The sequence below is a fragment of the Monodelphis domestica genome, chromosome 3, assembly GCF_027887165.1.
Source record: "Monodelphis domestica isolate mMonDom1 chromosome 3, mMonDom1.pri, whole genome shotgun sequence".
NCBI lineage: Eukaryota > Metazoa > Chordata > Mammalia > Didelphimorphia > Didelphidae > Monodelphis > Monodelphis domestica.
Window position 1 is genome coordinate 41,788,680 of NC_077229.1, and position 24,716 is coordinate 41,813,395.

Sequence of the window (24,716 nt, forward strand, 5' to 3'; positions counted from 1 at the left end):
GGTTAAGTGACATGCCTAGGGTCACACAGCTGAGAAGTGTTTGAGACTGGATTTAAACTCAGGAAAATGAGTCTGATTTGGGGTCCAAAACTCTCTCTACTGTGCCATCTGGGTACCCAGGTATTATCATTATCCCTATTTTACATTTAAGGAAACTGAGTCAAACAAAGGTTAAGTGACATGCCTAGGGTCACACAGCTGAGAAGTGTTTGAGACTGGATTTAAACTCAGGAAAATGAGTCTGATTTGGGGTCCAAAACTCTCTCCACTGTGCCACCTGGGTGCCCAGGTGTTATCATTATCCCTATTCTACATTTAAGGAAACTGAGTTCAAACAGAAGTTAAGTAACATGCCTAGGGTCACATGGCTAGGAGGAGTCTAAGCCCAGATTAGAACTCAAGAAGATGAGACTTCCTAACTCTAGGCTCAGTGCTCTATCTACTGAACCATCTAGCTGCCTAGGTACTATTAGTATGCTCATTCCATATTTGAGGAAACTGAGTCAAACAGAGATTAAGTAACTTGCTCATAGTCCTGCAGCTAGTAAATGTCTGAAGTCAGATTTGATCTTGGGTCTTCGTGACTCTGGAACCAAGCTCCTATCAACTTCCCCATCTTCTCTACCACTTAGAGTCTGAGTTGCCTAGAACATTGCTGAGAGCAAATAAGTGATTTGTCAGAGGTCCCATGGCCAATCAGCATGCGTCAAATGTAGAACTAGTTTCTTGAACCCATGGTCAGTTTTCTACCCTGCTCCCTCTCCAAGCAAGCCCTTAGCTAACCAAGAGCTTGCTGCATCTGCTAAAGGAAAACATCAGCCAAAGCAAGCCCAAGGTGGAGCCACCCAACATGTAAAGGATGTGATGGGGAGGCTCTTGTTCTTCACCCACTCTGTGTGAAGGAAGAGAAGCAAGGAGAGGCAAGAATACTCTACAGACTCAAGGCTGAAGGAAAGGATAGGAAAGAAGTGGAGGGGGGCAGGGCCTTCGGGGCATTTGGGAATCCAAAAGCCAAGGATTATCAGGATGTAACAGCATAGCCAGGAGCTGAGCATGGAGTAAGAGGGTGGGACTGCATGCATGGGGGCAGTCTCCATTCCCTTACCAGGTTCACCAGGGAGGCCAGCCTCTCCTGGGCCTAAGAAATATAAAGAGATAAGCAATATTGGCAGTGAAAATCCTTCCCTTGAAACTTCTCTAGCCTATGCCTGTGTTCACACAATTCTGCGACCTGGAAAGTCCTCCATATCCCTTCCCATCTCTACTCATTGAAGTTCTATCCACCCTTCAAGGCTCAGTTCAAATGTCACCTCCACCAAGATGACTTCCTCAAGCACTCCTCCTCCCCAAAGGGACCTCTCCCTCTTCTGCTATCTTAGCACCAGTAAGTCCTCTTATGCCCTGTTTAGAGCTTCTAGTTCCCCAAACAGGAACTAGTCCTTTGGAAGGGTGACTATAGAAAAGGGACTAGATAAGGCTATGATTGAAAGCCAGGAATGCTGCCTCCCAGGTCAATGCTCAAACCACTGCCATATTTGTTCAGATAGGGAGAAACCTGAACTGTGGACTGTGCTCTGAGATTCTAGACCCATAATGCAGCGTCTTGACCCAACATGGAAGATGACTGTCTCATCTGTCTTACCTCTGCTCGGTGCTCGGGGATGGTGCTTGGGCTCCAGGGTGGGTGGCTCTGATGAGCTGGGCTCACTGGGTGGCTGCTGAGGCTTGGATTTCTTCACTGGCATGGGCTGAGGGAGCACTTGTTTGGGGAAACCCTTGAAGAACCATGCTCCAGAACGCTTCCATACCTGAAGGAAGAAAGGCAAGTGGTAGAGAAGATGATGACCCAGCTCAACCTGGAAACCGAACTCTGGCCTTTTTTCAAACAGAAATACCTATGTGTGTGTATATACATACAATACACATATGTGTGTATATATGTACACACATATATTCATATACATATGGAATGAATTGCTTGATAAGAAGGGAGCATCTGAAAATAGGATTTGTACTTCCAGACCACAGTATAAAACACAGGGACAACAGATTCCTGACCAGAGATGAAGCACACCCAACAAATATTTGGGTAAAAGGCACTGGGGAGGGGGGTGCTACCTGGTCAGTGGATAGAGAGCCAGACCCAGAGACAGGAGGTCCTAGGTTCAAATCTGGCCTCTGGCATAACCTTGTAGACTTAGCTATGTGATCCTGGACAAATCATTTAACCCCCATTGCTTCACCTTTTCCACTCTTCTGCCTTAGAACCAATAGGAAGTACTGATTCTCAGACAGATGGTAAGAGTTTAAAAAACCAGCGGTTTTTAACCTGGAGAAGAAAAGACTCAGGGGAGACATGAGAGCTGTCTCTAAGTATTTAAAGGAATGTTATATGGAACAGGAATTAGATTTGTTCTTCGTGACTACAAAGGGCAGAATCGGGAGCAGTGGGTGGAAGTTGTATTTAACGTCAGGAAAAAGTTCTTAACAATGAGAGCCATCCCAGAATAGATGGGTTGCCTGCCTTCTTGGAGGACTTCCACAAAGTTATGGGATTCCTTTCAGGTATAAGTGGGACTAAATGGTGCTGAAGTCAATTTCCAGCTCAGAGATATGTGGTTCTGTGATTCTTCTAAAGGAGAGGTCTCTCATAGTCAGCTCATAGAATATGGACTCCCATCTACTCTTCTGGACTCCACAATCTCCCCCTTTAAAGTCCCTGGTCTTCCAGGTGGCCCAAGGCAGAGGAGAAACAGATACTCTCCTGGCTCTGGGACATTTGTGATTTAGTTACCCATCAGAGGCGGGGGACGGAGGTTGGAGGAGAATCACACAGTAGCTGCCTAGTCCAACCCTAAATGAAGGGATTCTCCTCTAGAGCAGACCTGACAAGTAGTTCTTTGTCAGCCAGGCTTAGAAGATCTCCAAGAAGGAAGAAGTCTTCAAGTGGAGACTCAAGATCACAGTTCATTTATTATAGAGGGAATTCCTTTGGTGACTACTGTGGCACCCTTGTCGGGGTCCTAGCACACAGGGACAGAGAGGACTGGGAAGGTCAGCTCTAGTGAGGAGAAGAAAAAAGGACCACTGGCTGGCTCTTCCCTCTTTTATCCTACTTTCCTCTGCTGACAGTGCCTGATATATAAGGACTTTTGATAAATGGTTGTTGACTGATTGATTGATTGAATTGTTTTGAAATGGCTACATAAAAAGCTATTGTTTCAGAGCTCAGAAATGAAGAGAGAGAGAGAGAGAGGGAATGAGAGAGACCCAGACAGAGGGAGAGAAGGAGGAGAAAAGTAGAGAGCGTGTTGTGGGGTGGGGGGGACAGATGAGGAGAGAAAGAGGAGAAGGTCCTGTGAGAGAGTGAAATAAAGAGTCAGAGATAGAAATAGAGAGAGACAGACATAGACAGACAAGAGGAAAGGGGAGAAGAAGGGAGGAGAAGGGAAGAGAGCAGAGCAGAGGGGAAGAGGCCAAGAAGAGCAAAGCTAATGCCCTTTCTGACTCTCAAGTACTCAAAAAAATTTGCCACTGGAATGGGGGAGTCTTTTCTTCTCCAGACTAAATATGTCAAGTACATTGCATCAATTAAACCTCCTAAAGACATGGAATCTTTACTATCCAACTTGATCTACTCTGGATACTCTCAGTTTGTCTATGTCCTCCCTAAAAGGTCTAATTAACAACAATAGGCATTTATTTAGCGCCCACTGTATGCCATGTACTGAGCTAAATAATACGGATAGAAGAAGAGGCAAAATACTCCTGTAATTTTTAAAATTATGAGGCTGGTTGTAGCTTAATAACTTTATTATATCAAAAGTAGTAGTAGTGGTAGTAATGGAGGAACAAGTAGAGAGGTATAGAGGTACTTAACCTTTCTAATCTGCAGCTACTATTATGGGCCTCTAGCTACAACCCAGCAAGGGTCCACTCTGCTTGTCCACGTGCACGCCCAAGACCCCAACTTCCTCCTGCTCTCAACTTATAAGCTTTTTTCTCCACCCACTAATTCTCACATGTCACATCTCAGGAACCAACTATAGTTTCTTAATTTTCCTGGGCTGCCCAGGGGTCAGTGCCTGTCCATTGTTTCCTATCTCATTGGTTCTTAACTTCCAGTGACCCATTTATCTCCACTTACTCACTGGTATTTGGCCTCCAGAGGCATCACCTGAGCAACATGGAGGAAAAGAGAAATTTACTTTAGACAGTCCTTGCCCTCAAGGAGCTCATTTTAATGGAGAAAATGGTAGGCAAAATGTGATGCCCAGAATTAAGGACAATCCAATGATCCCTCACCTATTGTGGAAGTTATGTTCCAGAGACCCCCATGATAGATGAAAATCAGCAAAGTAGTGGGAGAGCAAACAGACCAATGCTACAGTCACTGAGTCAATTAGCACCCAACAGGGCTGTGGTCGGTGGCCTTTGTGCAAGCAGTAGTGGCGTATTGCATTTCCATTGTGTACAGTCAGGTATTCATCTGCAAAATCCCGTGATATAGTGAAAATTCTGTGGTACAGAATTAGATATCTATTTTTTTAACTCGAGATAAGTGAACCTCAATACAATGAGGGACAACTGTACTGAAGATGGGTGAATTTTGTGTGTGCATATGTATGTTTTGTACACATTTTTATTTTTATTATTATACCATATTAATTACCATAATATGGGTTGGCTGGATGGTATCCAGTCTGAACATCACCATCTTCTTATTGATACCCATACCACTAAGTCCCAAGGGGATTCAGGATTTGATGGAAACCCAGACAATGGAGGTAAACTCTTCCTTTCCTTGCCCCTACTCGGGCACTGGGGTACTGGACTGGAGAGGAGTGGGAGCCTAGAGAGATTGCAGTCAAAGAAGACTACTCACCTCTCTTTGCTCACTGCAAATCTTGCAAAGCCAGATGGAATGCGGGCGACTGTTGGAGGTCTCCACTCCACACTTGGTGCAGACATTCTGGGGGCAAGACCAAACAGAGCCTGGGTTAGACTTGTAAGATTCAGAGATTGGAGTTTGGGGCAGATAGGGAAAAGAGGAGAAGAAAGGAAAAGGAATGCATATGGCACCTCTCCCTCATTCAAGTCCTGATTGATACAAAGAAGAATTAATGGAATGGGAACTTAGACTTGATTACAGAACCTGGGTTTGAATCCTAGGTCTGCTGCTGTATGACCTTAGACAACTTGTTTACTCTCTCTGGACCTTGATTTCATCATCTATAAAAGGTAGGAGTTGTGGTCTTATCCAGCAATAATCTCATAATCCTATAATTTTTCCCACCTCAGACTGAAATATTCCAAGTGAAGTCATCACACCCAAGACTCATTTTACCCTATTGATTCTCCTGGGGTCAGCCAGACCCAGGAACTCAGCAGAGAGGGATGAGGGAAACAGGAGGAGGAAGAAATTACCTTCTTGCAGTCCTCACACACCACACAAGAGGAGCCTAGAATTCCCAGTTGTTCTCCACACAGGATACAGCGGTTTACTCCATCTCCAGCCACATTCTTTCGCATGTTCTCCAAGCGATCCACCAGACGCCTGAAAGGGGAGAGAATGGGACACATATGGTTAAGGGTTCATAGGGGCCAAAAGGATGGAGCCAAGAGGGTTTTGCCTCAAGGCCACAACAGGGTGGGGTTTGGAAGGACCGGCACTTACTACTTCTGGTGGTTTTCTAGCCTGCTATCCTCACATCTGTGGTCCTCTTGCTGGCCCTATGCTGTGTATCACTGTCCCTGAAATTCCTATATTCCCATTTCTTTCCTTTGTTGTTTAGTTGTTTTCAGGCATGTCCAACTCTTCTTGACCCCATTTGGGGTTTTCTTGGTAAAGATGGAGTATGTTTGCTATTTCCTTCTCCAGCTCATTTTATAGATGGGGAAACTGAGGCAAACCAGTTAAGGGACCTGCCCAGGATCACACAGTTACTATGTGTCTGAGGTTAGATTTGAACTCAGGAAGATGAGTCTTCTTGACTCCAGACCTGGCACTCTATCCACTGCACCACCTAGTTGCCCATATCCTTTCCTGCTCCCTTATTCTTATCCCTTTATCTCTTTCCAGGAAGCTGGAGGTGGCCAGTGGTCCTACAGGTGGGCCTAGATTTTCCAGGAGATAACCTATCCACTCTCCTAACAAAATTACACTCTTGGGACAGATTAGCCAATGTAAGCTTTCGTGATTTAAAATTAATTAACTTGACATTAGAATTCTTAGTTCTAGCTCTGACACAACACACATACATACAGAGAGAGAGAGAGAGAGAGAGAGAGAGAGAGAGAGAGAGAGAGAGAGAGAGAGAGAGAGAGAGAGAGAGAGAGATCTTGCATATTTGTTTTTTAAACTCTTACCTTCTGTTTTAAAAAATCAATACTAGGAAGTGTCTGAGACTAGATTTGAACCAAGACCTCCCATCTTTAGACCTGGTTCTCCATCTATTAAGCCACCTAGAAGCTACCCTTACCCAGTGTGCTTGCTTGCTTTATTACTGTCAATGTTCCCTCTACCGTTATACAGATCACAAACCTCTAGAAAGTTAGCAAACACCCTTTGAAAGTTGCCAAGGTTCAAAATGCATTACCCAGTAGTGAGCCTTTCTGAACTTAGAAAGGCTGGTTCTTGGACAACATGGATTCTTTCTAATATCTTTTTTTAATTTTTAAAAATTTCCCATAGTTACATGATTCATATTTTCTCCCTCTCCCCTCCTGGAGTTGACAAGCAATTCCACTGGGTTATTCATGCATATATATGCATATATAATTTCCCATTTCCATATTATTCATTTTTGTAAAAGAGCAATCCTTTAACCAAACCCTATACCCATATAAACAAGTGATAAATAATCTGTTTTCTTCTGGATTTCTACTCCCACAGTTGTTTCTCTGGATAGGGATAGCACTTTCTCATAAGTCCCTCAGAATCATCCTGTTTCGTTACATTGTGATTAATAGCAAAGTCTATTACATTTTATCACCCCACAATGTCACAGTTTCTATGTATAATATTCTCCTGGTTCTGCTTATTTCACTCTGTATCTGTTCATGGCAGTCTTTCCAGTTCTTATAGAAATCCATCAATTCGTTTCTTATAGCACAATAATATTCCCATCACCATCATATACTCCAATTTGTTCAGCCATTCCTCGATTGAGGGACACCTCATTTTTCCAATTTTTTTGCTACCACAAAGAGCATGGCTATGAATAGTTTTGTTCAAACAGGTCCTTGCCCAGTTTTTTTTTTAATTTTATCTCTGGAATATAATCCCAGTAGTGGTGATGCTGGATCAACGGATGTGCATTCTTTTAAAGCCCTATGGGCTGATGGCATAGATTCTTTTACTTAGCTTATACTTAAATCTTTTTGAAATTGAAGTAGCTTTTGAGAACACAGTCTCTTTTATGCTACAATGAAATATGAGAATAGGACCTTAGTTGAGGTCCTAATTTCAACCATTGGCAAACTACCATTACACTAAAATTATGCACTTTCTGTTTAACTATCATCCCAATGCTGGCAACCTGCAAGTTTATAGGTAGTATATGTGGACCTATAAGGGACCTTGGAGGTCCCTCATTTTACAGATGAGGAGGCTCAGAGAAGTTAGACAACTTGCCTACTGGTTACATAGAAGAGCTGGGAGTTGAGCCCAGATCTACTCTTTCCACTTACTATGCTAAGATCCAGTCCCACATCTCCAACACAATGTCCTCTTGTCTGTTATAGCAAACCATGTCACCATAGATCCTACTTCTTATCTTTGATCTCTCCCTATCTACTGGCTGCTTTGTTGATGCCCACCAACATGTCCATGTCTCTTCCATCCTCAGAAAACTCTCTGGAAGGCATCCATCTTCATTAGTTTGTCATCCCATATCTCTTCTCCTTTTTGTGGCTAAACTCCTTGAGAAGGTCATTTACAAATAGGTGCCCCAACTTGTTTTAATCTCTCTCTCTCTTCTGAAATCTCTGAAGTTTGGCTTCTTACCTTATCATTCAACTAGCATTGCTCTCTCCAAAGTTACCAGTGAATTCTTACTTGCCAATTTAATGGGGTTCCCCCCCTCCACCGCAAACCTCACTCTTCTGGATGTCTCTCCAATCTTTGACACTGTTTAACCCCCTCTTTTGTTGGATACTCTCTCCTCTCTGAGTTTTTGTGATGTTACTTTTTTTTTCTAATTCTCATCATCATCATCACTGTTCAGTCTCCTTTGCTAGCTCTTGACCCATGACATGTTCAATAACCATAGGGGTTCCCCAGTGCTCTGCCCTTGAACCTCTTCTCTTCTCCTATACTATCTCTCTTGGTGGTCTTATTAGCTCCCACAATTTCAATTCCCTCCAAAGTCCCTTATAATTCTCTCTATATTACCCAGTGTTCTCATTAAATACATATATAGACTTATAAATTGCCAGCATAAAGATGATAGTTATGTGGGAAATTCCCAGATCTATATATCTAATATGTCCAAAATGGAACTCATTATCTTTACCCCCTAAATTCTCCCACTTTCTTGTTAACAATTAACCTCTTTTCTTAGAATTCATACTGTGTTTTGGTTCTATGGCAAAAGAGGGGAAGGTCTAGGCAATGAAGGTTAAGTGACTTGTCTAGAGTCACACAGTTAGAAAGTGTCTAAAGCCAGATTTGAGCCTGGCCTCCTATCTCTGGACCTGGCTCTCAATCCACTGAATCACCCTGACCTCCCCCAATTACTTTCTATGATACAAGAATCTTCCCATTCACCCAAGCTCTCAATTTCAAGATCATCCTTGCCTCATGCTCACTCCTCATATCCAATTTATTACCAAATCTTGTTGCTTCTCCCTTGAAAACTTCTCTCTTTCCTGCCTCCTTCTCTCCTCTGACACTGCTACCACCCTAGATCAGTCCCTCAACAACCTAGACTACTGTAAATAGTTGCTAGGGGGATCTACCTGCCTCCTTCTCTCCTCTGACACTGCTACCACCCTAGATCAGGCCCTCAACAACCTAGACTACTATAAATAGTTGCTAGGGGGATCTACCTGCCTCCAGTCTCTCCCCACTCCAATCCTCCCTCTATTCAACCATTAATGTAACTTTCCTAAAGTGCATATCTGAACATGCCATCTCCCTACTCGAGAAGCTTAAGTGACTCTTTATTAGCTCCAGAAGCAAAGATAAAAGTCCTGTTTGGCACTTCTTGCCTGGCCTTCTTAGACTTTACACCTTTCCAGACTACCATCTAGCAATAGGAACCTCCTTAGAGTTCCTTAAGCCTGATACTCAAGTCCATCAGGCAGGGAATGGTGAGGCCAATTGTGGTAGATGATTATGATGGAATACTGCAGTGCCATAAGAAACAATGAGCAGATTAATTTTTTAAAACCTTGGAAAGAACTACAAGAGATAATGAAGAGCAAAACAAGTAGAACCAAGAGAATATTATATACAGCCAAAGATTTAATATCTAAAGAACAACTTGTGAATGTTCACCTCTAGAGAATGAACTGAAAAATAGAAACATGAAAGATATAATCTATCAATTGATTGATCTAACTATCCATCCATCCATCCATCCACCCATCAACCCATCTACCCATCTCTCTCTCTCATCTATCTATCTACCTATCTATTTATCTCTCTACCTATCTATCTAAAAATCTATTTTCCAGGTGATGCCATTTCTCATGTGGGGTGGTAAGAAAGGGGCAGAAATACCTGGAAATAAATTCTAATAACTAAAAAATTAGAAAGATATGTGAAAAAACCCAATGAGACACCCTAGCTCCTATATCCAATGCCTTTGCACTGTCTGTTCCTCATACCTGGAATACTCTTCCTCCTCATTTCTGACTCTTAGCTTTCTTAGATTCCTCCAAGACTGAATTCAAATCCTACCTTTCTGCTCACTCTCTTCTTAAGTCTCTACAGTCTGGGTTCCAACCTTACCAATCAACTGAGACTTCCATTCCACCCCATTTAGATTTGGTGGAAGAATTTTCCCATTCTCTACTCTCACTATCCCCCAGCAACTATTGCATTGGATTAATTTTGTGTACATTTGGTATTTTCTTTTCTGGCTCAGAGTGTCTGTCCCACACCATTTTTTAAATAAGTTCCTTATTTTTGACCATCTCTCCTGCTCCTGGTAATAATAATAAGTAGATAGTGTAATATAGAATATAACATATGGTAATGTATAATAAGAAATAAATGAGAATAATTCATGTTTGCTGAATAAATGAATAAATGAATTAACATTCCTGTGAGGCAGTCAAGGAAATGAATAATCAATCAGTTAGCAAGCATTTAAGTGCCTACTATATGCCAGGCACTGGGCTAGAGACTGGGGATACGAATTCAAAACTAGATTCATTTTATTATTGTTGTTCAGTCATGTCCAACTTCCATGACTTCATTTGGGACTTTCTTGGCAAAGACACTGGAGTGGTTTGCCATTTCCTTCTCCAGATCATTATACAGATGGAGGCAAACAGTGTTAAATGACTTGCCCAGGGCCACACGGCTAATAAATGTCTTGAGATCAGATCTGAACTCAAGTCTTCCCTGCTTCAGGCCTGGTGCTCTTTCCATTGCACCATTTAGCTGCCTCATTTTACAGATTAGCAAACTGAGACTCACTGAGATGACATGGTTCACCAAGGCACTGGGCTTCCCCCTCCCATTCCAGATTCCAAATCTATAAATATCGCCTGATAGATATTCCCAAATACAGAATTAGAAGTGGGTGTGAAGGGTAATGGCAATCCACGTTCAACAATAAAATTTTTAAAATGGAGGGTGGGGAGCTTTTCTCATTGCCAACATACCTAGCCCTCTGCCCAGTCCTCCCTGGTGCCCACCTCCCAGAACCCACCCTGAAATTGGCAGAACATCAAATGTTAAAAATAGGACAAATTCAAACACAGGTTTTTCCCCTTCTTCTGCCTGTCAGAGGAGACATGTAGCCACTGGAGGCAATCTCTGAATCATGGGCCCAGGGGCCTCGAGGATGGGCCGTGACCCAGATCTGACAAAGTCGTTTAAGGCAGGAGATCCAGGGAGCCTTCTGGAGAGCTGACAGCAGGCTTCCAAGTCTCCCCTTGGCCTCCCTGCCCAGTCCCTGCCCCAGGCTGCTGTTGAGTTCAAGCTTGAGAGATGTCCTCCCCCCTCTGCATCGAGGGCCAGGGTTTGGAAGAATGTGGGCAGTTCCAGCTTACTTCCCAACAAGGAACCAGACAACTCCTGCCTGGATGCTCTGAGTCCCAACATTGCTGGGATTCCTCCACCTCCATTTCTCCACCTACCATAGATCAAATAAAAGTCCAGGAAGGGCAGGGAGGAGGACTCCCCAAGTACAATGGCATTGCACCGACCCAAAAGAATTAGGGAATTTTCTACAAAACTCAAAATTATTAATGATCTCCACCCCCAAAAAAAATAAACAAGAAGAAATATTTAATTTAAAATATAAAAGTCGGGCATGATTGAAAAATGCACAAAACAACAACAATCTTGTACAAAATTCTGTGATAATTCAGTACACATTAAATGCAATAGAGGGAAGCAGAACAGGGTGTATGGAAGGTCAACCTTAGAAGACAAGAGACAGCTCTCTGTATTTGGGTAAAATTGGAAATTGGGAAGCACAGTGGCTGGCGCTTTTTGAAAAACTTTTATGCTCTATCTTAGAATAGATACTGAGTATTAGGTCTAAGATAGAAGAGCAGCAAGCAAGCAGAGTTAAGTGACTTGCCCAAGATCACACAGCTAGCAAATATCTGAAGTCACATTTGAATCCAGGACTTCTTGTCTCTGGGTCCAGTTTGTATACACTGAACCACCTAGCTGTCCCTCTTAGTACCTCTTTTAAGCCAGAAGAGCTGCAAGGGCTAACTAGCCAATTGGGGTTAAGTGACTTATCCAGGGTCGCACAACCAGAAAATGTCTGATACCAGATTTTAACTCAAGACCTCTTATCTCTAGACCTCGCACTCTATCCAAAGAGCCATCTAGCTTGCCTCATCTAATAAAATCTTAATAAATGTTTGTTGCCTTGCTATAACACAGGATGTCATCAGTATATATTGAATGCCAAGGCTACCTACTTCTCTGATTGACCCCTAAATTCTGGGCTTTAAGAGTTCTTGTTTGGATCAATAAGCACATGAAAAGGTGATCCAAATCTCTTGTAATCAGAGAAATGCAAATCAAAACAACTCTGAGGTATCTCCTCACACCTAGCAGACTGGCTAACATGACAGCTATGGAAAGTAATGAATGCTGGAGTGGATGTAGCAAAGTCAGGACATTAATTCATTGCTGGTGGGGTTGTGAATTGATCCAATGATTCTGGAGGGCAATTTGGAACTATGCCCAAAGGGCGCTAAAAGACTGTCTGCCCTTTGATCCAGCCACAGCACTGCTGGGTTTGTATCCCAAAGAGATAATAAGGAAAAAGACTTGCACAAGAATATTCATAGCTGTGCTCTTTGTGGTGGCAAAAAAAAATTGGAAAATGAGGCAATGCCCTTTAATTGGGGAATGGCTGAACAAATTGCAGTATCTGTTGGTGATGGAATACTATTGTGCTCAAAGGAATAATGAACTGGAGGAATTCCATGTGAACTGGAATGACCTCAAGGACTTGATGCAGAGTGAAAGGAGCAGAACCAGGAGAACATTGTACACAGAGACTGATACACTGTGGCACAATCAAATGTAATGGGCTTCTCTACTAACAACAATGCAATAATCACATGGGTCAATGGGGATATGGCTGGGGATGTAGACTAAGCGATCACTTCACCCTGGTGCGAACATGAACAATATGGAAATAGGTCTGGATCAACGACACATGTAAAAACCAGTGGAATTGCTCAATGGCTATGAGAGGGGGGTGCAGGGAGGGAGAGGGAAAGAACATGAATCATGTAACCATGGACAAATATTCTAAATAAATTAATTAAACTTTTTTTAAAAAGAGTTCTGGTTTGAGGTACTCAGACTTCTCTATCTTTAAAAAGAGAACTTTTAACTCCCTTTTTATCTTTGCTGCAAGGGGCCCAAGGAGAGTAATTAGCATAGCAATGAAGTGACTTGAGCCCTTTGCTTTCCTGACAACTTCAGGAGGAATAAATGTCATAGTTGTGGCATTTGCACAAGTGTGTTTGAGTTTCACAGTTTCACACAAGGGAACATGACTACTTTGATTTACTAAATGCCTTGTCCAAGGTACCCAGTTTAGCTAAAGGAACCTTTGTGAAGGCAGTTTAAACTTCTGCCCTCTTTGGGGTGAATTCCCCATTACAAATAGAGTTAGAACTCTGGCTGGTCTAGAACCCAGGGGAAAAGTGGTTCCTTAGTCAATTATCTTCAGGATGTGAATGTCTTGAAAGGAAGGATTGTTTTATTCTTCATGTTGGTACTTTCAATGCTGGGCAAGTACTAGGTGTTTAATAACTGCCTGGCATTTATTGGCAGCCAGGTGGTGGAGTAGATAGAATGTTGGGCCTGGAGTCATGAAGACTCATCTTCCTGAATTCAAATATGGCCTCAGATACTTACTAGTGTGACCCTGGGCAGGTCACTTAACCTGTTTGCCTCAGTTTCCTCATCTGTCAAATGAGCTAAAGAAAGAGATGGCAAATCACTCAATATCTTTGCCAAGAAAACTCCAAATGGGGTCATGAAGAGTTGGACAGGACTGAAACCAAAACAAAAATGATAAATGTCTATTGATTCATTGAATCGTCTGAAGACTTGTCATGAATGAAGATTTGGATGTATTCTGTTTGGCCCTAGAGGATAGAATTAGCATCAGTGAGGTGCAATGGAAAGAATTCTTGATTTGAAATCAGATAATCTGTAGCTTCTGCCACTTGGGGTCTGGGTGACCTAGAATAAATCACCTACCCTTTCTAGGGTTTCATTTAATAGGAATGGGAAGGGAGCTTAGAGATCATTGAGTTAAACCTCCTTGTTTTATTTATTTCTGTATTTATTTTTTAAACCTTTACTTTCAATACTGCAGATTGGTTCCAAGGCAGAAAAACAGTAAGGGCTAGGCAATGGGGGTCAAGTGACTTGCCAAGGATCATACAGCTAGGAGGTATCTAAGGTCAGATTTGAACCCAGGACCTCTCATCTCTTAGGCCTGGCTCTTGATCCACTGAACCACCTAGCTGCCCCTTTCTTTGTTTTATAAATAAGGAAACAGATCCAGGTAAGTTAAATAATTTTCTGAGGTGGCATCTGTTTAATTTTTTGTCGTTTGTTTTATTACCATATTTTAATTACTTAAAGCAAAGAGTTTCTACTCTCAGGAACTGTGTTTCTTTGCCTAATAAGATTGAAGAACCTTAATTTTCTGACATCCCCTACACCTCGATTCTTTCTACAACATCTATAGCCCTTTGGTCATCTTTTTGCCTTTGAAACATTCTTGATAATCCAGATCTTCATTTGCTACCAGTATTCCAACTGAGGCACTGCTGAGGTTATTAGCATCTGTTTTCAAACGTTGGCAGAACTCATGTTCTCTCCCTTGCCAATTGCTTGACTGGAGAACATGACCATTCCTAAACAATATGTATCTGATCACCCAAATAGAATCCGTGATGATCTGAGCTGGTTAGAGCTCCCTCAAATTTTCCTTCAAAATCCTTGTCAGCATTGAAAATTAGAATTTAATCATTGCTCCATGCTAGTTCAGACAGCCAAGAACCCACAATGGTTAGAATTATGATGAAAAAATCTCTAGCTTTGTTGATCTAGGCCATACTGAGGCAATTATGTTGGATGAGTGAGGATTAGAACCTAGGTCTTTCTGACTCATATACCATGAAGGCTGCCATATTTCCTCATCTATTAAATAAATGAAGGGGCTATACAAAGTGACCTTGAAGGTCTTTTCCAGCTTGAGGTCCAAATCATCTTCAACATGACTGCCAAAGTGAATTTTCTAAAATACAGGTATGACTATGTCATCCCTCCTACTCAAAATAAAAATGCACTGGTCCCTTATTACTTCTACATTCGAATAGAAACTCCACTGTCATTCACAGCTCTTCACAACCTATTCCTTTCCTACCTTTCCAGTTTTTTCACACATTACCCTTTTTACATGCTCTGTGGCAGAACCATACTGCTTTTTTCTCCCATGGGACACTCCATTTCCCATTGCCATGAATTTCCACTGGCTATGCCCCATGCCTGGAATGTTGTTGTTCCCTCAATTTTGCTTCTTATAATCTCTGGCTGGCTGGCTTCCTTCCTTCCTTCTTCCCTCCCTCTATTCCTTGCTTCCTGCCTGCCTTTCTTCCTTTCTCCCCCTTTAACTTCCATCTTAGAATGAATACTGTGTATTGGTTCCAAAGCAGAAGAGCAGTAAGGGCTGGGCAGTTGGGGTTAAGTGACTTGCCCAGGGTCACACAGCTTGTCAGTGCCTGGGGTCATATTTGAACCCAGGACCTCCCATCTCTCAGGCCTGAATTTCAATCCACTGAACCACCCAGCTACTACCACTCTGGTTTTCTTTAAGACTCAACTCAAGTACCATCTTTTACATGAAGTCTTTCTGGTTCTTTTTTCCAACTCCTTCCAATGCCCAGTTGCTAGTGTCCCTCTTTCTCCCTAACTGCCTTGTATTCAAGTTATATCTAGACTATATATACTTATATGTAACTATTGACTCCTCCACAAGATCATTGAAGGCAGCTACTGTTTCACTTTTGTGCCTAGAATAGAATAGGCACTTAATAAAAGCTTATTAATTTCATGGATTGATGAGCCGATAATCTCATGAGTGCATGTTCCAGGGAGGAACAAGTTTGCTCAACATAAAGAATTTTTTAAACAATCAGAGCTTTCAGATAAAGAAAAAGGGTACGTTAGGAAACTTCTGTGTCATCATTCTATAGCTTAAATAGTTGTAGGGGAAACAGCAGGGAGTGAAGCCACTTGAAATCTAGTCTTGTCTCTGCCACTTACTAGTTGTGTGACCTTGAATAAGTCACTTCTCTTTTCTGTTAGTCAAGGAGAATTTAAGTGTTTACTATGTGCCAGGGACTGTGCTAAGAACTACTGATATAAAGGCAAAAATATGGTCCTTGCCTTCAAGGAGCTTATAATCTAATAATAGAGACAACATACAAATAATTAGGTACATAAAAGACATCCAGTGTAAATGGGAGAAAATAGCCCTGAGTCTCAGTTTCCTCCTCTTTCAAAAACTGGGACAGAAAGGCTTTTACAATCCTTTTCAGCTCTCACATTTTATGTTCTAATTTCCCCTCCCAGTTCTAACTATTGCTTTTAGCTTCCTCTAAATTCTGCCATTCTCTTCTGAAGCTCCTTTCAGATTCTCTTTAGTCCAGTGTCTGGAGGTAGGAAAATGTGGTCCATCTTATCTAGACCTTAGGAACAATATCTGTTTCATCATTTTTCTGATGTGTCTGACCCAGTGTGACCCCTTTTGGGGTTTTCTTGGCAAAGATACTAGACTGGTTTGCCATTTCCTTTGAGTTCATTTTACAAATGAAGAAACGGAGACAACGATAAATGACTTGCCCAGGGTCACATAGTTAGTAAGTATCTGAGGCAAGATTTGAACTCAGGAAGATGGATCTTCATTACTCAAAGCTAGGAATGCTATATACCACACCACCTAGTTGACTCACGTAAAGGGTGGTAACATGAAATAAGTCTGTAAAGACAGATTAGAGCCAGATGATTTGGCTGAGGAGTTTGTCTTTTCCAAGGGACAACAGGAGAGCATTGAAGATTTTGGAGCAGGGGAGGGTCATGAACTTTAGGAAGATTATTTTGGAAGCTGGATAGAAATTGGATTAGAGAAGGAAGAGATTAAAAGCAAGGAACCCAATTAGAGGCTATGGCAATAGTCCAAGGAATAGATAGATAGATAGATAGATAGATAGATAGATAGATAGATAGATAGATAGATAGATAGATAGATAGATAGATAGATAGATGGATGGATGGATGGATGGATGGATGGATGGATGGATGGATGGATGGATGGATGGATGGATGGATGGATAGATAGATAGATAGATAGATAGATAGATAGATAGATAGATAGATGACATATAAACAGACAGACAGATAGATAGACAGACAGATATAGATAGATAGATAGATAGATAGATAGATAGATAGATAGATAGATAGACAGACAGACAGACATATAAACAGACACAGACAGACAGAAAGACAGATAGCTAGATGACATATAAACAGACAGACAGATAGATGGATAGATAGATAGATAGATAGATAGATAGATAGATAGATAGATAGATAGATAGATAGATGAAGGTCTGAACTGGGATAGGGAGTGAATAAGTAGAGAAAAGGGAATGGATACATGAGATGTTGAGAAAGTCTATATACCAATATTGGGCAACTGATTGGGTATGGGAGTGAGGAGAACTCCAATGTTGTGAACTTGGGGACCTGAAAGGATTGATCAATAATTCAATCAATAAGCATTTATTGGGGGCAGCTAGGTGGCTCAGTGAATAGAGAGGTAGGCCTGGACATGATCAGTTCAAATCTAGCCTCAGACACTTCCTAGCTGTGTGACCTTGGGCAAGTCACTTAACTCCAATTGCCTAGCTCTTAATACTTTTTTCTTTGGAACTGATACTTAATATTGATTCTAATACAGAAGGTAAGGGTTTTTTTTTAATAAGCATACTGGGCATAGTACTAGGCATTGGCTGGTGGAAGAAGAATGGGTAGAAATCAAAGCATAGAATATTTCCATTTCAAACTCTTCCTGATTTGTGGTTAGAGAGGAAATAAAAAGTCCCTCCTCACAAGGAGTTTACAGGCCAAAAGAAGTGACAACATGCATGCAATATCTTTATGATAAGAAAGGCAAATGGAGGAACCAGAAAAGATCTCATGTAGAAGGTGGCACTTCACTTGATTTCTGAAGGAAACAAGAAATTCCAAGGGACAGAGATGAGGAGGGATTGCTTTCGGGCATTGAAGAAAGCAGCCAGCAGAAAGACACGGGGATGAGAGATGAAGTGTCTGTAAGCAAAACAGGCTCCTTCCTCAATTCAACAAACATATTTATATTTTCTTATAAAAGATGGCCCTCTGAGAATAGGGTAGGAGAAGGATACAGGGGGAAATCTAGGTGATAAAAAAGCAAAAAATCTCCTTCCATCCTCCCTGCATTTCTCCTTTCCTTTCTTCTTTCTCCTTCCTTCCTCTCTTTCTTCCTCCCTCTCATCTTTCCCTTCTTTCCCCCCTCTCTCCTTTCCTTCTCCTTCCTCCCTTCTTGTTTTGCTTGACTATATAAATTTATAATGGTTTTTTTTGTTTTTCTTGCCTTCCTAATGGGTAGGAGAGAAAGAGGTGGGAGGGAGAGAATGTGAAACTAAAACAAGATAAAATTGAATTTAAACAACAAAACCCAAAACAGAATATTGCCTTTAACAAGAGATGCTTGTCACATGCTGATTAGTTTTGCAGAACTTTCTTCCTCTTTTATAAGAAAGTCCCTATTAAAGAAGAGGATTCCCTAGGAGTTGTAGGGGGGATACAGTGGGGAAGGGTCTGGCCAGGGCTGTAGATTGGAATCCAGATGTCAGGGTTGCTGCCAGGGGATGTCTGCTTTGGACAGGGCTCAGACTAACTCACCTCTGAGATCCCCTCCAGTTCTCTGCTTCTGCCCACCAAATCTATGGATCCCATGAACCCACATAACCTTCAGCCAACAGATGCTCACCTGCTTCATGAAGAATGCAGAAAATTCCCTCACCAGCCATAAGTTATGAAGGGTTTGAAATGGAAATCTGTGCCTTGATTCCAACCCACTCTTCTACCCACCAGCAGCCCTGATGATTCTTTCATTGCTTGCCAATTCAGGAAGCTATAAGCCAACCTAGGAACCTGCTCCTTTCATTAAAAAAAAAATCTAAAACCAGAAAGATACAATTAACATGCGTATTGTCCTGGGGACAGCTCATTAGCCTCATCACAGGCAGTAAGTGTTGATACTTAAAACCTGGGTTTGAGATCATTAACTGAGTATTCTTGTTCTGGGCCACTTGCTATCTATTAACTCAGTCCAGAAAAATCAAGATAAACATAGGATCGGGGCCGCTGGGCAGCACAGTGGAAAGAATGCCAGACTTGGAGTCAGGAAGACCTGTGTTCAAATGTGGCCTGAGATACTTCTTAAGCTCTGTGACCCTGGGCAAGTCATTTAACCCCTATTGCCTAGTCCTTACAGCTCTTCTGCCTTGGAATTGATACTAAGCATGGGTTCTAAGACAGAAGAGTTCAGAGTTTGGGGGAAAAAAGAAATTGATACTAAGACAGAAGGTAAGGGAAAGAGATGGAGAGGGACATGGAGAGAAAGGAAGAGGAAGAGAAATAGAGACAGAGACAGAGACAGGGAGAAAGAAAGGGAAACAGAGACAGAGACAGAGATAAACAGAGAGAGAAAGGAATACAGGATCTTGGATCTAGATCTGAAAGGAATCTCAGAGGCTCTTTAGTCTAACTCTACCATCTGACAGAGAAGAAAAGAGTTCCAGGGCAGTGAAGTGATTTGCTTAAGACCATACAGCTAGTAAATGTTAGAGGAGGGGTTTGAACCCTCTACAGCTAGTGGTCCTTGTGATATCATGATATCACTCTTGGGACCAGACTAGTTTGGGTATTGTTTTTCCAATGAGGAAAAGCCCTTTGAGGAGCAACTGATAAGAAATGAGTAAGAAGAGTAAAGCTCTTAAAATCATAAATTTTCTTTTATTTGGACCAGATCTTGGTGTAAGGAACTCCCAGGGGAGTAAATTCCCTTTACCAATGCTGGTCAGGACTTTAGGACCCTGAGAAATTAAGTAGCTGACTCAGGATCATACAGATAGTATTATACGTCTGATGCAACTAGAACCCATGTCTTCTTAACCCAAAGGCTAATTTTCTATCAGCCCCTCAGACAGAAAATAAAGGTCCATTTTTAAACCCCAATATTATTCCTGTATTGCAATGTGTCTCTGAATCATGGAGCCCGATAAAGTCCAGAGAATGAAAACTAAGCTCTCAGAAGACAAAGGAAAGATTCATGATGGGCATGAACAAGAATCAACCCATGACAAAGAAGGAATGGGATCAGAGATTTATAGCTAAAGGAGTCTTTGGAGTCATCCATCTCATTTTACATTTGATGAATCAGAAGGTCATAGAGAAGTCAATGACCAAAGTCCCACAGGGAGCGAGTGATTTCCAATGTATGTGCTGCCTCTTATACACAATGTCTCCTTGGATAGATGTAAGCTCCTTGGGGGGAGGGCATGATTTATTTTCTATGTCCCCAGAGGAGAAAGTAGGTGAAGGAATATGGGGATGGGAAAAAGATGGGGCAGATGAGGAATGACTAAGGGACTCTACCTGGACATGCTCTAGCAGGACAATGACAAGTAAATTCCAACAAGGTCACTGCTATTGGGTGGACACTGCCTTGTGTGGGGTGGGTGGGTGGGTATTTGAGGAAGGTGTTATAAGAGGTCAAGACTGAGATGCACAGGATGGCAGAGTATAAGAGATAAAATCATAGATTAGATCCAGAAGTGACCTTGGATATTTTTCAGTCCAATCCCCTTCTTTTACAAAGGAAGAAACAAATCTGGGCAGATTAAATTACTTCCTCTGATTCCTACTGGTGGTTTCAGAATTGGGTTCTGAATCTAGCACGTTACAATCAGCATTGCTGGTGGGGAAAAGCCCATTTGGAGAAAACAAATCACAAGGCCATTTCCTTCTCTAGCACGTTTGACAGATGAGAAAACTGAGTTAAGTGACTTGCCCAGGGTCACAAAACTGGTTTGTCATTTCCTTCTCCAGCTCATTTTACACATGAGGAAACTGAGGCAAACCGGGTTAAGTGACTTGTTCAAGAAAGTCACACAGCTAGGAAGTGTCTGAGGCTAGAAAAGCCTTCCTGACTTCCTCCAGGGCTCACATTCCCTCTAATTTTCTATCTCCAACTCTTTGATAAGAAGAAAATTCCACCCATCTTTTCCTCTGAATAAATACCAATTTGTTCGAGAAAAACTTAAAAGGAAATGTTGAATGTCCAAAGCCAAGGGAGAGCTTGTCTCCATGGTAGAATGAATGAAAAGCCTCCTATTCCCCAGCATTCTGAGTGTTTCTCATTTCAGGTCAATAACATTTAGCCAACCAAAATTCTCTTGTAAATGAAATGAACTTGATAATTATTTTTCAAGCAATCAACTTTCCCCAGTGAAGGATATGAAGCAGCTGGCACCCCGCTAATAGCTTTATTTAATCAGCTTCCACTTCTCATTTTCAGGCCTGGATTCTGGTGTCCAGATTAGGGGGATGTCCCAAGATGATGGCGGTGATACAGAGAGAAGGTGCCCAACCTGGAGATGGGATTTACGAAATCACAGAACAGTGAGGCTGGGAGCAATTTCAGGACATGCAGTGTTAGAGTGAGGAGGCATCTCGGTACCAAGAATGTCGCAATGGGAAGGAGCTATAGTACATTAGCCCATTGCTTTCGTTTGATCTAAGAGGCAACTGAGGCCCACAGAAAGGAATCCACTTAAACATAGTCACCCAGAAAGAGAGAGGAAACCTAGGGCTAGAACCCAGATTTCCTGGATTCTTTTCTGTATATCATTTGAGTTACAAAAGGTGGTTCCTTCATCTAGAAAATTAAAGAGGTGGATTAAATGACCTTTAAAGAGTTCTTTCAGGTCTTATACAGAGCAGCAGCTAGATGACCCAGTAATAGAGAGCCAAACCTGGAGTCAGAAAGAACTGAGTTCAAATCTAGCCTCAGCCATTACTAGCTGTGTGACCCTGGGCAAGTCATTTAATCCTACTTGCCTCAGTTTCCTCAACTATAAAATGGGAATAGCAGCACCTACTTCTCAGGATTGTTGTGAGGATCAAATGGTATAATAATTATCAAGCACTTAGCAAAGTGCTGGGCACACAGTAAGTCCTATACAAATGCTGGCTATTATTATATACACGTTGGGGGTCAGATAGGAAAACTGAGGCTATCTTCAAGATGCTCTGAACCGGGATCATGGTCTTCCAGCATTGGGTTTGGTTTGTCTGTCTAATCTCTCCAGCCCACTTATATGACAAGCTCAGTTAATTGAATGGTCTGAATGCTGTGCACACCAAAGCCATCTATCTATACATTTACACACCCAATTAAGTTAATGATTAGTAATCATCCTTTGACATGACAGCAGCACATAAATTCATCAGGTTTGTTTAGCACTGAAGGGAGACTGCTCATTACCCACCTGGGTCAGGAGGGCAGCTTGTGTACACACACACACTGTCCCATTCCATCCCCTGCCCAGGATGACATTGTGGGCTCTAGCAATGACACTTCTTTCACCATAATAAAGGGGGGGGAGAAGAAAGGAGGGGAGAGAGACAGACAAAGAGGCAGAGAAGAGAGAGTAGGGGAGAAAGAAAAGAAAAGAGAATAGAAGGAAAGAGGAGAGAGAGGAGAGAAGGGGGGAGAGAGAAGAAGAGAAGAAAGTAGGAGAGAAAGAAAAGAGAGAAGAGAGAAAAAAAGAGAGAAGAGAAAAGGAGAGAGTGAAGAAGAGGAGAGGAGAGAGAGTAGGAGAGAAAGAAAAGAGAGAGAAGAGAAGGAAAAAGAAGAGAAGAGAAGGGGAGAGTGAAGAAGAGAAGAAAAAGAGAGAAGAGGAGAAGAAAAAGAGAGGAGCAGAGAAGAGAGGAGAGGAGGGAAGGGGAAAGAAAAGAGAGAGAGGAGGAAAGAATAAAGAGAAGAAAAGGAGAGAAGAAAAATCAGAGAGAGGGAGAGGGAGGGAGCTCAGAAGAAAGAGAATGAAAAGAAGAGACAGAAGGAAAATCAGAGAAAAGGAGAGTGGGAGACAGGTGAGGGGAAGAAAGAGAGAATGCTAAACTTGAAATCAGGGAGACATGGCTTCAAACCCTACCTTAGAAAGTTATTAGCTATGTGACCCTGGGCAGGTCAAATGACCGCTGAGCTTTGGTTTCCTCATTTGAAAATTGGAGATTATAACAGTAATGACCTCTTAGGATCAGATGAAATAATACATATGAACTGGTTGACAAATTTTAAAGAACCAGGAAATGTCAAATACACACTATGAGTGCAGTGTGGACTCTCGGTTGGTTTAGATTTTACATTCTTCTATTATAATCTGATGGGGAGGGAGTAGATATTGGGAGGCGATGAGGTATTTTTTTAATGAATGACATCAATCAAACCTTTAAAAAAGTAAAATAAAATGTGCTTATACATAAAATATGAAGAGTTCTGAGGAGGATGTTATTTATGGCATGAAGGAGAACACTGAGTCAAAACCCCCTGAACGTGCAAGGGGAAAATAGTTTCATGCCTTGTCTGATGAATCACCAAAGAAAAGAATCGGAGTTCCTGGGTTTCCCTTAAGACAGAACCATTGCATGGAGGGAGGTGATATTAAATTTGGATTCTGAGGGTGTGATGATTCATTCAAAGGTTAGGTGCTTTCTCACTTATTTGCTGTCTCTTTCTCTGTCTCTCTCAGTTTCTTAAACTCTGTTTCTCTTATTCTCCCTCTCCCTTTCTTTCAATCTCTCATACATACACCCAACATATAAAGAACCCCTCACAGCCCTTGCTATTCTCCTTGTAATGCTCCTCCTGTTACTTCTACTTTTATTGGAGAGTCGGGGGTCATCACTGATGAATTTAATAAACTGACTATTTTTCTGGCATCCACGCTTCCCAAGGCAGGAGAAAAACCTCCTTTGAATAGAACCTGAAATTTACAACCTCCAGTGTCACACTGATCTGAGGAAATAATTCTGAAAAGACCATCTTTCTGTGTCATAAACCCAGGTGTCTGGGGTCACTGGTGATGAATTCCAAAGTCATTAATTGTTGCTGTTTCTCATTACTGTCATCCACCTCCCCTCTGTCTTGTCTCAGCCTTCTATCCCAGCCTGATTCCTCTCTATGCAACTGCTACTGTCCTAGGTATCAAAGGGATGCCCCTCAGACAAGGATGGGAAACTGAGGAAATCTAGAATCAATCAACCAACATACATTTACTAACATCTACTTAGGTTCCAGGTACCATACTAAGCACCAATGATATAGTAACAAAAACCAGAATCCTTTGTTCAAGAAACTTATATTCCATTAACTCTTGAAACTTCCTATTCTGACCCCTCCCAGCTCTTAGCATTCCCTCTTCTAAGGCCCTTCCATCTCTGTCATTCCTTGTTCTAAGTCCCCTCCCAGCTCTGACATTCTCTCTTCTTTCTTTTTTTTAATCCTTACCTTCTGTCTTATAATCAATACTGTGTATTAGTTCCAAGGCAGAAGAGTGGTAAGGGCTAGGCAATGGGGGTTAAGTGACTTGCCCAGGGTCACATAGCTAGGAAGTGTCTAAACCAGGATTTGAACCTCCTCCAGGCCTGGCTATCAATTTACTGAGCCACCTTGCTGCCCCCTGACATTCTTCTAAAGGCCCTTCAGTTCTAATACTCTATGTTTTAGCCCTTTCCAGTTCTGACATTCTATATTCCAAGCCTCTCCAAATTCTAATCTTCTCTGTTCTAAAGTCTATCCTAGCTCTAGCATCCTCACTTCTAAGAGAACCCTGGGAACAGACTCAGGAGACCTAGGATTAAATCC

The 24,716-nt window shown here is 41.9% G+C and overlaps 1 protein-coding gene across 9 annotated transcripts in view; it reads right to left on the reverse strand.

The window, feature by feature from the left end:
- The window catches only part of RPH3A (rabphilin 3A), a 344,277-nt gene that overhangs the window by 66,956 nt on the left and 252,605 nt on the right, over positions 1-24,716 (reverse strand). For 7 of the 9 annotated variants that reach the window (XM_056821712.1, XM_056821714.1, XM_056821713.1 and 4 more), the window contains 4 exons: positions 5,428-5,557; positions 4,886-4,972; positions 1,643-1,808; positions 1,106-1,138 (listed from right to left, as the gene is read on the reverse strand). In XM_056821712.1, the coding sequence (XP_056677690.1) occupies positions 1,106-1,138; positions 1,643-1,808; positions 4,886-4,972; positions 5,428-5,557 (416 nt within the window). The remainder of the gene's footprint in view (positions 1-1,105; positions 1,139-1,642; positions 1,809-4,885; positions 4,973-5,427; positions 5,558-24,716) is intronic. The other 2 variants (XM_056821718.1, XM_056821717.1) reach the window with 1 other exon arrangement.